Raw genomic sequence first — 16502 nt, 5'->3', positions numbered from 1 at the left:
CTGTGCTATCATAAAAATACCAATAAAACTAAATATAATATATGAAAGCGAAATAGAGAAAATAAAAATGTATCTTAATTCTCAAAAGGGAATTTTAAAGTAGAAAATCTCAGTTTTCCGATTTTCGAGAAAAAATGTTAATGAAAATCTAATGCCGAAAAACTTAACTTCTTCACATTGACACATTTTTAGAAAAAAAAAATTTGCTGCAAAATAAAGTTTATTGGAAACGCTCTTTAAAAAATGCTGTGTCATAATAAAAATGCAGATAAATGAAAAACTATTAGAAAGAACAAAAGAAAAAATTAAGAAAAAAATTATTCTTAGTTCCCAAAACAAACATTAAAAATCGCAGGTTTCTATGTTACCGTTTTATATACATTACAGTACAGGAAAAAACTGACAATAAACAAATAGTCTAACTGAAACGTTCCGTTAAAATGCCACACTATAATAAAACATGCAAAATGAAACACAAAAAAACATCTCAATTATTTGAACTAAAAGTGTCTAAAAAATGACGAAATTGACTATAGTTAGATAATGGGGAAGAAGTACGAAAAAGTATGGTTTAACATAAAGTAATCTAGTTTCAATCCTTCAAATTTCATTTTTCTATTAATCTTCCAGAAGATAAATTTGCAAGCACATTAATTTTAAAACTTCACAAATATGTGTAAAAACTACTATGTCTAATAGAGTTAAAAATACGATTTCAGATTTTTTATTATGTCTACACAAATTCCAAAAAAAAAGTACTTAATAGAAAAATACTTTTCCAAGAAATACTCTGCTGAATATTCGGCCAATCATTCTTGCAATTACATTTTTGACAAAAGAGCATAATATTTGTTACATCCCTAGTTATATTACAATATTATTACTAAGTTGAAGGATACAATATTATAATACAATATTATCGCAAAGTGGAAGAAAACGTGAATTTTAACTGCTCACTGCTTGTAATTTTGATCTCAATTTATTGTTGCTTAAATGATTTTATAAGGGAAAAAAATAAAATATTTACTGCATAAAAAATCTAATCATTCAATAAAAAGAAATAATAACTAAAGTTTATTACCAAATGATTATTGAATCTTATTTTGAACAATAACGTTTTGTTTTTATTTTAGGCTTTAGCTTAAACCTTATGAATTTTCTTCAATTAAAATTACGCAATATGTATTTAATTTTTTTATACTTTCCATTTGTGAGCATTTTTTGTTATTAGAATTAATTTTAAATTGAGCTTTTGTATTGTGTGATAGAATAATATAAACAAATTTTTAAACAAACCTTTTTCCTCAATGCTTATTTATTTTTTATTTTATTTATTTATTTACTTTTGATAAATCTATTTTTGATATAAAAATTATTTTTTTAAAAAAAAAGGTATTAATTTTTTTACTTTTGAACAAATTTTAATAATTAAAAGCATTTAATTTTCTGCAAATATATTACTAAATTTACTGTGGGATGGAGAGAGGTCGCACCCCGAGATCTTCCACTGTACATAAAAGAATACATTGTTATTACCAGCATCGTTTGCAGTAACAGAGTGATCTGAAACTGAGACATCTGATGAGTTGCCTTGAGATTTGACAGATGGATTTTGTTGACTAGATGTAGAATACAATGATGACTGTGAATGAGAAACTTCACGACTAAAGGTTGTTTCTACTTTTGTATAACTTTCAAATGAAGATTGAGATATTACTTCGCAAGACTGTGATGTCATTACTTGGGCGTGGTTGAAATCAAGTTGATCAAACATGCATATGTCATCTGAAGAAGCACTTTGATTTACTAAAACATACAAAAGAAATGCATATAAAAAGCATTTGTTTAAAAGGAAAATTTTAATATTAGCTAGTAAAAAATTTAACATTTTAGCAAATAATGCATTTTAAATTTGTTTTTATCAGGATTGGACGGGTTAAACTGAATAAAATTTGTCAACAAAAAAAAATCTCGGCAGATTTTATAGAATTTTCTGACTTTTGTATTATAAGATTTATAACATAATTTTTCAGTTAGGCCTTATTCTTAAACATAAAATATTTTACTAAACACTTATATGTGCCATTTAAGATTGAAAATAAAAAATGTTTTTTACAAATCCAATTTTTTTGGAAAAAAATATCAAGCTTTAAGGCACCTCAAACATATATTTGTTCATTTTCCAAGAAATTTTGGGCATTTCAGTTGAATATACTGACATTTATCCTAATTTTACACAATGATAAAATTCCTTGACTTATTTCTTTTTGGTGGTGACCCTTGAAAAAATTACCATAATTTTACCCTACAAGTTAAATATTTTTTGAAATAATAATAATAAGAATGCTGATAAGAAACTATAGAAATGTTTTTTAAAACAAATTCACTAGTTTGGAAATATTATTCAGACCTGCATCATTTTCTACTAACTGATATCAGTAGGCAGTTTTTTGATATTCTTCTGTGTCTAAGATGCTGAGCTAAATTGCCCTAAAAAGATGACAAAAATCTTTCAAAAATTTATAAAATCCTAAATTGCCAGAAAGACTGTGAATGCAGAACACTAATTAATTTGATTGATCATTATTATTTAAGAAACTTCTTTAACTATAAGTTGAATGGAATTATTATTAAAATTTTAAAACTTAGTAAAAATGGTGTAAAATTTAAAAAAAAAACGTAGTTTTTAAAAAATACTTTTTTTGTAAATTATGTATGTTATATTTTAAATTGCAGTTTGTATAAATTTTAATTTAAAAAATTGAATTTCAGAATCTTGAAAATACAATGCAAGTGCGAAAATATCCATTTCATAAAAATGAACTTGAATTTAAAAACATATTTAAAAATCATATTCAGACAGCGGTTTGGCTACTGATCATATTGTTTAAAGAAATAATATAGTGAATTTTCTCAGAAAAAAACTCTAAAACTTTTACAATTTTCATTTTACTATTTAAGATAATAAGGTCTGACTTTTACATGAACAAAATATTATTGGAAATACTTTTTAGTTAAATAAAGATAAGGAACATAACAGTGGCCTCATGAACACTTTTCACCATTAATGCTTGAACTTTTTTTCTTTCATAAAAATATTTCATGAAAAATATTTTGACACTATCCAAGGGAAGGTTATATATTGAGAAAAGAGAATGTCACATTAACAGACATACAATAATTAATAACTATATTAAAACCATAATAAAAAACCTACAGTTTTAAAATACAGGCTGAAAGGTGTGGTTGATGACACTATACCCCTGCCACACCTGCTTCTTTTCAACCTACTTTTGTTTGATTATCTTGTGCAAACTTGCTTTCTCTATCCTGCTAATCCACTCCTTTGTTTCTTGTTATAACATGTTTGAGATTTTCTGCTGCATCTCAGTGTTTCTTTCATTCTGTGTCTAACACCGAGTAAGTACAGTATGCCTGTTAGTGGCATATTATTTGTGATATTTTCAAGTAGTTAAAACTTCATCCATTTAACAATATATTTTAGTTTCAAATTACTTGTGAGAAAGTATAAATATAACATTTAAAAAAATTGTTTTATTCTAGCACAATTTAAAAACTAAATTTTCAACTAATTATAATAAAAAAAAAACAATAAAAAAGAATTTAAGAAAATTTAAATAAAGAGTAAGTACAAAAAAATATGCTTAAATATTTCAAAATAAGAAAGTAATAGTTTTACAAAAAAAACTTTGAATAACATTTAATGTGTTAAAAAACTTTTTCTAAAGTCATAGATTTAAATTTATAAATTTCAAATAATAAATAAAAATACAAATATGCGTGCAAACAACTAGCATTTCCTAATATAATTCAATCCATTGAAAATTTTTCAATTTTTCAATTGAAAATATTTCACTGGGAATGATTTTAACTTAATCATTAAATAATATGGGCAAAATTTCATAAATCCACAGTAATTTATGTAATGAATAAATCCTTAAAAATTCAATATCTTTTTTTATTAAGTGTAGAGGTAGTTTAGTGGTTAAGTATATTATGTGGGGGGGGGGGAATTCAAATTTTGAAAATACTCAAATCCTAAGAATAGGTTAGAATTTACTTTTAACAGTTTTCAGTAAAAAAAAAAGATGATTTGTAACCAGGTTTTAGAAATTTCCATACAATATTAAAATGCTTTTTATAAATCACATAAAATGTCACAAAATATTTTTTACAAGGCTTGTTCTTCAAAAGCAACAGGTAGCATTACAACTAATGATTAAGTTGACTTCGATATAAAAAAAAAACTTTCTAATTTGTCACATAAAAGTGTAGAGTTAATTTAATTACATAAATACGATATATTCTCAATAATAAACTGGCAAAATTATATTCGTAAACATAAACTGTCGGCCATACAAACTTAAATTATTAAAAAATAGATCAAATTAGCTTAAAAATTAAAGGTAAAATATAAGTTACAGTAGATTTTTTAATAATCTCCTAAATAAAATAAGTAATGAATGTGGTAAATCATAAATTAATATAACCAAATCGTGTGTTTATAAGTTGTTATATTATCATACATTGATTCCGTTTCACGCAATCCAATTATATTAAATAATAATCCCAAGAAACTGAAGCGGTAAGATATTGCTTGATTAAAAACATCATTCGCTTCAGAAGTAAAAGATATGAATAACTGACAAGTCCTGAAAATTGACACCTTTTTTTTGAGCACTTAAAAATGTCGAATATTATCCCCAATTTGTATACTTTTGAAGTGAAGTTTTTAATCAAGTAAAATCCAATTATGCGTTTGATATTGTTATTTTGTTAAAAAAATGTGACAATTATAAGAAATTACTAGCTTGTTAATTATTTTTATCAAAGAATATGGAATAAAACTAATGATTTTAATATTCTAGGAATGAATTAAAAATAGTGGATTTAATGCAAAAATAGTAATTTAAACTTTTTAAAATTTTTTTTAAGGAATCTCAAAATCAAAATTAATGAGAAATGCCTTATCTGAAAATATTGAAATAAATAAATGCAAAAAGATGTGAAAATGCAAAATAATTACTCAAACATTAAATTTATAAAAGTTACTTTTTTTAAAAATATTTGTACAAAAAAAATTTTTTTATGGTACTTTTCTGATACACGTGTGGCTTGAAATAATTTTTCATGTTGCTTGAAATAATTATTAAATGTTTATTATAATAATTATTATAGAAATATAATGTTATTAAAATCATAAATATTATTAACTAAATTTGAATTCAGAAGACTACAGGAATTATTATTTGTTTAAATATGTTATAGTTTACTTGTTTTATGATATGCAAAAAAATCTAAGTACTACTACTATTAGAATAAGTTTAGTATTGTACACAACAAGAAGGTTGTACTAGTTTTCATTCCTTTAATTAATTTTTATTTTTTTCAGCATGTGCTGCCTTTAAGTGTGCTTTTTGTGTGAATCTAAAGTTTAATATATGAAGCAAAACTTTTACTTACTGGAAACTTTCTTAAGGATTGATGAAGATATCATAGACAGCATTTCTATCAGGAAAAACTGGAAGAAATAAATTATAAAATGTAAAAATAATTATTTTAAAAAATATTAAAGAATAATTTAAAGCAAATATAAAGTAATGTGAACTCTAAGATGGATCATGTTACAGAAGTTTAACAAGATATACTTAATGTGCAGTGCACAAAAACAAAAGAAAACAGACCACCGTGAATAGCTTCAACTAAAGGACTTCACATTCTGGGACTTAATCTTATTGGTTCTAGGTGGTGACTTCAAATATGATAATTATTTAGCGCAGACGATATTTTTATGTTGCAAAATCAGACACAAAAACACACTTTCTTTGAATAAATATGCTTTTTTTTAAAACAAATTTGGATTTCTAACCCCAAAAATACAGGGGTAGCCGCACTCTGGAAAATATGGTCCTAATAGTTTAGTCAGAACAGCGGTCCAAACTTTTGACCCCTTAATGTAAATTTAACTTTTTGCATATTCCGCCATATCACAAGAATTTTTTAAAGATATTGAAACATTTTTGGATACAATTATAAAATCTGTTCATCTAAAGATAATCCCCTGCAATATTGTTCACTATTTTACTTAATAATAGTAAAAAAAAATTTGAATTGTAATGTATAAAATTTCTTACACCATTATAAAGTATCTAATTTTAGTTGGCAAAATTCAAAATTGAGTGAAATCTCAGGAATTATTGAAACGATTGTGCTCAAATTTTGCAGTTTGCTATGTAAAATCAGATATTTTAAAATGATGTAAAAAATTTTAAACCTTACACTTCAAAATTTTTTTGACTACTTTTAAATAAAATATTAAAAAATAATAAATATTTACTAAATTTATTTTTTGCATGGATTATCTTTAGTTAAATTAATTTTATAATTGTGTGCAAAAATCTTTCAATTTAATTTCTCGAGATATGGCGAAATACGCAATAAATAAAATGAACAGTAGGGGATCCAGACTTTGAATCACTCTCCTGACCAATCTATTAGGACCTCATTTCCCAGAATGCGGCTACCCCTTTTATTTGGGAGGGTGGCAGAATACTAAATCTGCGAGAAAAAAAGATAGGTTTATTCAGAGGAAATACATTTTTGTGCCTGATTTCGTAACTGAAAATATCATCTTCACTAAATAATAGTATATTTGAAATCATCCCGTGAACCACTAAGATAGAGTCACAGAACGCGAAGATCTGATCATTAGATCAAAAGTTATTCTGTGTAGCCGGGTTTTTTTCTTATTTTGGCACACTATACAAAAAATGAGCAAAGTATCCTCCAGAAAAATAGAAATTTGATAAATTAAGTATGAACAATTATGAATAATGAAATATATTTCAAAAACAAAATAATTATTTAAAATACTGATTACAGACATAACTTACAGAATCGGACAATGATTGATTCTTAATAGACGGGGACTGTCTGTTAGCTAAACTGCCTTTGTTTGCCAATTCAGCCTTTGCTTTAGCTGCACTTGTATCAAGTAGCTTAGTGTGAGGAACCGCTGTATCAAATAAAATTTCACAATCTGGTCGTCTCTCTAACGTGGCACATTTATCACAATACTCATCATCCGGACTAAATGGGGACTGCAATTCACTATCTGATATTTCACTATCAGACAGATCAAAGCACTGAACTTCTAAAAAAATAATCAATCCTTTTGAAATCAGATGTAAATTTCATTTTAGTAATTATTAAAATCATTCACAAGAAAAATATACATATGAAGTATTGTTTCTTTAAACTGGATATTTTTTTCAATAACGTTTAAATAGTTTGCTAAATACGGCGGTATTATTTAGCCTACCTCAGACTGCATCTCTTCATGTTAGTATTAAAAGGCAGTTGCAACATTTATTTCACACTAATTACACAAAAGTTAATATATAATATATTGTACCTCTATTCTGATTAAGTATAATTTCAATTACCATAGAATAATTCTTGTAAGATTCTCAATTATGCCTTATTTTCAATATGATTCATAATAGTTCGTTATTCTAAACTAGTATACTGAAATAAGTTATTTAATGCTTTTTTTTCTTAAATAATAATTTTTAGAATTCAAAATTTAACCTCCTACATCAAAAGAAACCCATTGTTATATAACTGCAACTATATTACAGAGAGAATCATAACAGAGCTGAACTTTTGGCTATAACCTTCTAACAGAACTATAACATTCTAAAAAACATTATAAAACATTAGCTAAGTACATTAATTTCAAAAATTTTATTACAAACAATTATTTTAACAAATACAAAAAAAATTTCTCACTATTTCCAGTAATAAAAATAGAATAAAATTGGTTGCAAAAATAAAAAATTAATAAAAAATGGACAATATTTTATTTTTTGAAGAACATGTCATGCTATAGTTATCATTGAATTATTTCAAAATCAAAGGGAAAAAATTAGTCTTTTCTAACTAAAAATGTCTAACTGTGATGAGCAAATAACCTCAAAATAATACATATAATAAGTGCTTTAGAATAATCATTAAATATACTAGAGACTACAATTCTAATTCATTTGAACATTTTATTAAATTTTCCACAGGATAATTGGGTTGCCTTGCATAGTTAAATATAATCTATTAAAATTAAATAAAAGTTTAATATAACAAGAAAAACACATTAAACGAAGTCTACTATTAAGACAAATTTTCAAGTCATTGTCAAAATTATAATATTAAAAATACAAAATTGGAAAGTTTTTAAGAAATTAAAAATTACTAGCCCTCCCATGACAAATTTTTTTAGGGAAATCTATTTTTATGTTTAAACGAGAAATATAATACCAAAACGTTTAAATAGAAGAAAACTTAATTATTTCCAGTATTGATAGAGAAAAGTGAAAAACTTCTTTTTTTACAATCTTAACCCCTTATTTTCATAAGGCAACCATGCGCTAGAAAAGAAAGTTACTTCTTTTATCACATATCTATAATGCCCCTTTTTTCTCTTCTTGCCAGCTTACTATTAAAATCAACATTTACTTATATCACTAACATTAAAACTGTTAGTGTATTTCATTTTATTTTCACTTTTCAAAAACTTGAGGCAGTTTTCAAAAGGTACAATTATGTTACTAAAATTTAGATTCTGTTGTTCAAACAATCCTGTGGTATACATTCCTGCCCTTTCCAAAATGCAAAGCAATGTCATTCAGAATACAATCTATATGCAAAAACAGTCTACTCTAGATACATATTTTAAATCTACATTGTTCAAAACAAAAATAAGAGGTTAATATGTCTAATTCATTTTAATTGCTATTTTAACATTAAATATATGTATTTGGTTATAACAAGGATTTCAGCTACTTTTCTGAATTGTTGATAGAACAGACTTTTACTATACATAAAAAATATCTTTTGATGTCAAAATTCCTATCATAGCTTTATAATTACGCAATACTACAAGATCATATTACTTGCACTACAGTGAAAATACTATGGTGGGGAGAAAAATACAGCAGCACGAGGAATGAAAGATTAATTATAAAGTGAAAAGAGAAAACTAAAAAATTTACTTAAAAATTTAGGTGGGCTGACAAGATTTCTACATTGTGGAGTGATCGGCTTTAAAGGTGTATTATAAGGAAGACCAGTTGGAAAGAGTCACCACAAGAGTCTGTTCAAGCAATATTACCTGAAAAAAAATTTAAATTTCTTTTAAAATTTAACTACAAATTTATTATTAAAAAAAAGATTTTTTAATATCTAAATAAAGAAACAAAGCAGTAAGATCTTATTCCATAAAAAATTATAATAAATCAAAATTCTAGCACGACAGAAGTAAATAACTAAAGTAAGCTTTATAACAATAAAATACAACTAATTTATCACTTTAAATATTTTGAAAGTAAAATAAGCTATCTACGTGATAAATAAGTAAATAATTTCAAATTGAATTAAGTGTCATTATAAAAATGTATATATTATTGATTATAGTTGTAAGCAATGTAAATCATACCCTGTCCTTTAGTGCTTTTACCAAAGCATTATATTCTTGATCTTTCTCTTGCAGTTGTTGAACATGATACTCTTGCCACTGAATAAGCTCTTTTTCTCTGTAAAAATAATTAATAAGCACTGAGCACGTCGTGTATAAAAATTATTAATAATGCCTTTAAAATAGACTTTTATTTTCTGAGGAGAATAGACCTTAACAACTAGGACATTTCAAAATAAAGAGGAAAACTATTTTTATTCTAAGACCTAAGCACTAAATGCAAGGAAAAAAATAATGTTTTTTTACCAATTCTTTCTGAAAAAATTATCAGAACTAAATAATTCACTCCACATAAAATTGTAAAATAATTAATACATTAATAAAAACTATAGTCAAAATTGGAATTTAATTAAAAAAAGCTAAGCCATTACTTATTTTAAAAAAATCCATAAAAAAACACAGCTAAAATGGATATTTAACAAGATGGTCACAAATTTCTTTAAAAAAGAAAAGAAAAACCTTTATTGAATTTAGCATAAAAAGTATATTTTATAAATGTTAATAGTGAATGCTATATGTTTAATCATAAAAAAATTAACAAATATAAATAAAAAATTTAAAAAAAAAATAATTTTAAAAAATTTTGTAAACTTTACCTTTTTTGAAACTCTTTTATAAATTTCTTAGCTCTGCTGTATTTCTTTTCAAGTGTTGAATATTTGCATTGTAATGCATCTAAGTCACTTTTGCTTTGCAACAACTCTTGTTCAACATTCTGTAAACTAAGACTTAGTTCTTCAACTTGACATTGAGCCATGTCTAACCATTTTCTGTAGTCACACTCCATGTGCTCCATTGCTTGTAGCTTTAACAAAAAAGTATTTAAGAATATTAAATTTCAGAAACTTTAATGGCAAGGAATACCCTAGAAGTTTCTCAGATCATAGCGAAATTCATTGCAAGAAAACAAATGAAAAAATTACTTAAAAGTGATGAACAGCAATTTAATTCAAAACAATGAAAACTTTCAGATAATATAATATCATTTTTATTTATTTATGTGTTAGTTCATTTCTAAAACATAGTCCTCCAAAAGACTAAAAAATACTCTTGAAATTTTTATTACTCAAAATTCTCAGATTTTCTTTAAAACCCCAAATCACTACAAACCTATAAGTCACGTATCATATAATCACCTTTCAATGTGAGTGTTCGTTAACAAAGATTTAAGCAACTAACAAATTTGCTTGAGTTACCCAGCACTTAAAAACCTAGCCATGTGACCAACATTGTTACTATAGCAAGAAAAATATATTGCAAAAGCATAAAACTGACAAACCTGAAAATTGTATTATACAGTAGTTAATTAGCAAAGAAATAATTACTAGATGTAAAATATAATTTTAACTTAAAAATGTAACTGTAGCATTTTTTTTAAATATTTTTTTTTGTCTGGTTAAATTTTTACCAATCTTGAATAGAACTTTGATAATCAGAAACAAAAATGTAGATTTGTAACTCAAATGTGTTGAAAATTATATCCAATAGATTTGCCTTTTTGTAATGCAGTTTATGTAGTTCAATCTTACCTTTTCATTTGCTTTTTTCAGCTCATTTTATGTAATCACACTAGCAAAATGGGCCTAAAAAGTACTGAATCAGTTTGATAAAATAATATAACTGATATTAAATTATAAAGACAGAAACTATTTTTTAACAAAGTCAGTTTTGAAATGAACGTAAGAATTTTATTTCGCACATAAAAAAAATCAATGCATTTAAGGAGCGACATTTTGTTTTTCCTAACTACACAATAAAGAGAGTACTAAATGAATAACTAAAATTACATTCTAAAGCACTGAACTTACGGAACTTACCAAGTTTTAATACTAAACTTATAAAGTCTAACTTATAAGAATTAAACTTATACAGTCTGAAAAATAAGTACGATGAGGGGTTCCTCATAAGTTCTATAAGTAGCAAATAGGTAGTTGTATAACTAATACTATTTTTTAACAAAGTAGCTAATAAGCACTAGTGAGTAGATAATACTATTTTTTAACAAAATCCATTTTAAACAAAACATGAAAAATTTATTTTGCATACAAATTTTTTTTTATAAAATCAATATATTTAATGGGCCATTTTGTTTTTCTTAGTAATACAATAAAGAGAGTACTAAATGAATTACTAAATTTAGAATATAAAGCACTGAACTCACTAAATTTACCAAGTTTTAGTACTAAACTTATATAGTCTAAAAAATAAATGTGATGATGGGTTTGTCATAAGTAGCTAATAGTTATATAAAGGTTAAATAAGACAAAATTGTAAATAGTTAGATAAAATATGAATATAAACTGAAAATAAGTATTCTGTATAAAATAATAAAATTAATTTGTAACGAGCGTAACTTTAACCGACTTTGTAACTTTAACCGAAACTGTTTGAGCCACCCCATGAACTCTTCAGTTCACGGAATGATACAGTCAGAATGGGATGTTTAGTTTTTCTCAAATCTTTTAATTTCTCTCTAAAATTTGTTTTTCTTTTTATAAATATTCCAACTAACTTAATTTTTTTGTTTAAGTTTTAATTAAATATATTTTGTCCATTGAATAAATTTGTTAATTAACTGCAGTAGAATTGTTTCTGCTTCTTTCTTCTTCTTTTTTTTTGTGCCTCTTTAAACTTAAGTCACCAAAGCAGGCACAAATTCACATAGAATATCCTTTTTTTCCATTTCATCGTTAAGACAAGAGTTAAATTATATATATCTATGAAAAATATCAGAGAGAATTAAATTGTTTCATTCAATGAATACTAAAAAGTATCTTTAAAATGATTTTTAGTGGGATTCCCAATCACCTTGAAAATTAAGTAAAATAATGTTATTTAGTACTACCTCTTTCATCTAATTCGAGCTTGTGAATTAAATAGGAAGTATTTTAAACTTGAAATAAAATCATTAGCCGAAAATGGGAAGCCTAGATAACAACAGACAAGGAGATAAAAAAAAATTGCTTAAGGAAAAGAAATGCAGTCTACCTGATATCAAATGAAATATGAGGAAATAACATTGATAAACTGAAAACAAAATTTATACAATATTATTCTAATATGTCATTCAGAGAACATACATTATAAATTTCATGTAAAATGAGATATGAAAGAGTGAGTATAAAATTAAAATAAGAATTTTTAAAAAATTAAATGTACAAGATCAATATATAAATTTGTATACAATAAAAAAAGTATATTAATTGAACATGATAAAAATATATCAATTTCATAAATCGAAAAGATATGTTTCTTTCTATCAAAATGAGGCAAGAACAGACTTTTTTTCCTTCTTTTAATTAAGATTTAGAATAATGAAGAATTTTCAGTGAAATATGATAAAACTAACATAAAGGGGGAAATGAAAGTTGAGCGTTAAAATAATTGCTACATGTGCATCTTACCTTGCATACTACATTTTATCTTGTTGATAATTTTTCTTTATTTTTAACTAAATATAAATATAAACACAAAACTTTTTTTTCCATTGAAATAAAGCACTGTTTTTTAGAAGAAAAAATTTTTTAAAAATCGAGGCAGTAACATTAAATTAAAGACTTGCGATTATTAAAAATTGAAGAAACAAAAATAACTCCTCACTAAAATCAATAAATGTATATTAAATTCTGAATAATAAATTGCGCAGTGAAACTTAAAACTATACTCACTCTATTATCAAAAGCAAAGTCACTACTGGGCCGTTCAGTTTTTCTTTCACGGTCAGCTACCAGAGATTGAGAAATTAACTGTGTAATTTCACTTTGAACTCCATCTTTTTCACGTCCAATAACAAATCTGCAAAAGATAAAGGGAAATTTAAACTAAATAAAATTAAAAAGAGACATCAATTGCAATAATTTTTAATAAAAAGTGGCAAAAAGGATAAAAGGTTAAACTATAAATTTTAAAAGTAATTATCTCTTTTTTTTTCTTGGAATATAACAATAGAATTTTAATATTGCAATTGCTCTTATTTAAACCTTTCACTAAATAATTATAGATAAGTTTATACACAAATATTTTTCATTCATTAACAAAGAGCCTGAGGAAATTGAAAAAACATCCAAAAGCAGTATTTACTAATATTTAATAAACGTTTTGACTATAAGTGAACTAAAAAAAAAACAAACTAACAAGCAATAACTTCAGAAAGAAATAAAATAGCTTGCAAGAATGCCTTTTTTTTCCATAATAAATCAATGATATGTGAAAACATGTCAAAATAAATGAAATACACAAGAAAAGTGTTTAGGTAAATAAAAGATCATTTATTGGGGTTGCACAAGGAGACTACATAACTCAGCTATCTTTTTAAATGCTGTTGGATGCTATAGTTTGTTAAATAATTCTCACCATACGTCCTGGAAGTGTCTATAGAAAGTTTCCATTTTTGGATAATTTTTGGGAATCAAAATAAATGTTTTTCTGGTCACTCCCCACACCAAAAAATTCCATTTTTTTTATTTACCATCTGTAAATATTTAATATGTAAGAGTAAGAAAAGAAATTTTTCGTGCTGTGTTTAGGACAGCTAAACATTTATGCAGCTGTAATAGGCACACTTAAAGGTTATTGAAAGCTAAAGAGTAGAAGGAAAAAGCAAAACGTCAGTGAGGGATATAAACTATGAATATTAATGAAGGTAAAAATTAATACTAAAATAGTATTAATGCTTACCTTCAATAAAGGCAATAGGCTTTGTTTTTTTTTAATTATTACAAATGAAAACCATTTTTTTTAAAAAAAAAACCTTATTTAATTCTATTGCTTATTCAATGTGTTTTTCATTAAATAGGATAACTTAATTTAATTGTTTTCTAATATTTTTATCAGAATATCTTTGCTTCGAATTCTTCATATGAAATGTTTTTAATCCAGAAAAAGGAAGCTTCAACTTAAAATTCTGCTTGCGTTTCACCTCTTTATTTTAATCAATGGCTTTTATTTATTCTTTCTAATTTTCAAGAAATCTAATTTTAACCAATAACTAAACAAAATATTAAAACTGAATTTCGCTGTTTTTTATTTTACTGGCACATTTTATTAAATGATGCATGATTTGAGCTTTTTATATCTTTTATAAGGAAAAATCCATTGCCAGGACTTGCCATAGACTAGATGACTAATGATACAGGACACTCCACGGCGCGATTAAATTTGAACTCCAGTTTGCTTTCTATTATATTTTGCCTTAAAATATAGAATTTATCAATTTACCCAAAATAGTCCCGCTTTCCTCAAGGAAAGTCAACCGTCGACCCAAAATTTTTAAAAGCAAGTGATTAGGCATGAGCCTATTCACAGTCCATGACAATTAAATTCTAGATTAGTAAGAAGAGTATAATCCTTCTTTGAAGTAGGAACATAAAGAATATTTGATCACTATTCGGTATTCGACTTATTCGGCCCGTTTGCTGAATATTCGGCTGACCGAATGTTTGGCCAAATATTCAGTAAATTATTTCTAGGAAAAAAATTTTTTGACAGTTCTTTCAGAAATAAGAAAGATTAAAAAATTATATAAAATAGTCTTTTTACTTTACATAATCAGAAATAGTTTTTACACAAATTTATTGAGTTTTAAAATTTATGAGCTTGCAAATTTATATTCTAGAAGACAAATGGAAAAGGAAAATTTCAAAAAATGAAACTAGATTACTTTATACTGAACCACATGTTTTGTATGGCTGATTTTTTAAAAAATTATATTCAAGCAGGTCAATTTTATTGTTTTTTCAAGACTTTTAGTTTTATGACTTTTTTTGCTGTTTTTCTGTTTTTATGATAGAGCAGTATTTAATCAGAACATTTCTGATAGATTTTATTCATTTCTTGTTACTCTTTCCTGTTTTGAAAGACAGATAGCAGGTAACAAAAAGGCCGTGATTTTCAACGTTAAAGTTATATTTTAAAAAATAAGAAATTTTTTTTATTTGTTTCTCTTTTTCTTTTTATTAACTTTTTTTAGCAGCGTTTTTATTATGACAGCAGTTTCTAAAGAACGTTTCTAAAGAGCGTTTCTAATGTATGTTATTCTTTTATTGTCACTTCTTCAAAAAATATGGCAATAAGAAAAAGTTAACTTGAGAGTTTTAATATTAAATTGTCTGTTCAAAAACTAAGAATGAATTTTGTTTTGGTTCTTATCTTGCTTTTTCTTTTTTCAAAAATCAACGCTTTTATTAAGACGCAGTAATTAAAAAGGGTTTCTATTAGACTTAATTCTTTTCTTCCTTTTTTTTCACTTTTTCTTGAGAATACAATAATTAGAAAACAGATGTCCAACTTTAAAATTTTCATTAGATTTAAGATTGGATTTTTCTTTTTTTCTTTCACTGTTTATATAATCTTTTTCCTTGGGCATTTTTATTATAGCGTAGCATTTCTAAAAACGTTTCTAATATACTATATTTCTTTTAACGTTCCATGAATACTTTGTTTTCCGGGAAAAAATATTTTTAACATTCAAATTTTGTCTTAATTAAAAAAATCTTTGTTTCTATTTCTCTTTTTTCAACTTTATTTTTTTCATAGCTGTTAGTCAGTTTTTTATTTATCCTAAATATTTTTAATGAATAACTATTATAGCTTTTTTTTTACCCCAAACCAGTAATATAGCTAAGTTTGATTAATTTTAAAGTAAAAAAATATTTATTAATTAATTTTTTTAAAAACAAAATGTTGCTATTTGACCGCTTAATATTCAGTAGGTCGATTTTTTTTGGTCAAATATTTGGTATTCTGCCAAATTACTATTCCTTATATCCTTACTTTGGAGAAAACATTTTAAGGTCAAAAAATAACAATAGAAATAGAAATAAATAAAAAATATCAACCACTGAATAACACAAAACAAAATGTACCTCACTGGTCCTGAAGTATTTCTTAATACAGTGGCTGCATAAGCTTGAGTTACACCAACAAGGGATTTTTAAGCTTCAAAAGTAATTTT

The 16502-nt window shown here is 25.2% G+C and overlaps 2 protein-coding genes across 2 annotated transcripts in view; both read right to left on the bottom strand.

Moving 5' to 3' along the window:
* LOC147812555 (uncharacterized) overlaps nucleotides 1–8668 on the bottom strand; it is a 26190-nt gene extending 17522 nt beyond the window's left edge. Inside the window, exons 1-4 of the mRNA XM_087162348.1 lie at nucleotides 8533–8668; nucleotides 6915–7174; nucleotides 5485–5542; nucleotides 1537–1806 (exon numbers count right to left, since the gene is read on the bottom strand). Of these exons, the coding sequence (XP_087018474.1) occupies nucleotides 1537–1806; nucleotides 5485–5542; nucleotides 6915–7174; nucleotides 8533–8668 (724 nt within the window). The remainder of the gene's footprint in view (nucleotides 1–1536; nucleotides 1807–5484; nucleotides 5543–6914; nucleotides 7175–8532) is intronic.
* On the bottom strand, nucleotides 7043–16502 carry LOC147812554 (uncharacterized). The gene is made up of 6 exons (XM_087161913.1): nucleotides 16414–16502; nucleotides 13219–13345; nucleotides 10147–10355; nucleotides 9512–9608; nucleotides 9069–9187; nucleotides 7043–7174 (listed from the first exon to the last, which is right to left on the bottom strand). Exons 3-5 carry the CDS (start codon nucleotides 10344–10346, stop codon nucleotides 9131–9133), a joined length of 354 nt encoding a protein of 117 aa, XP_087018039.1. The 5' UTR covers nucleotides 10347–10355; nucleotides 13219–13345; nucleotides 16414–16502; the 3' UTR covers nucleotides 7043–7174; nucleotides 9069–9130.

The sequence above is a fragment of the Parasteatoda tepidariorum genome, chromosome 4, assembly GCF_982258835.1.
Source record: "Parasteatoda tepidariorum strain Cologne lab strain chromosome 4, Ptep-v5.0, whole genome shotgun sequence".
In the NCBI taxonomy this organism is placed as follows: domain Eukaryota; kingdom Metazoa; phylum Arthropoda; class Arachnida; order Araneae; family Theridiidae; genus Parasteatoda; species Parasteatoda tepidariorum.
This window is presented reverse-complemented; position numbering and strand designations above follow the sequence as displayed.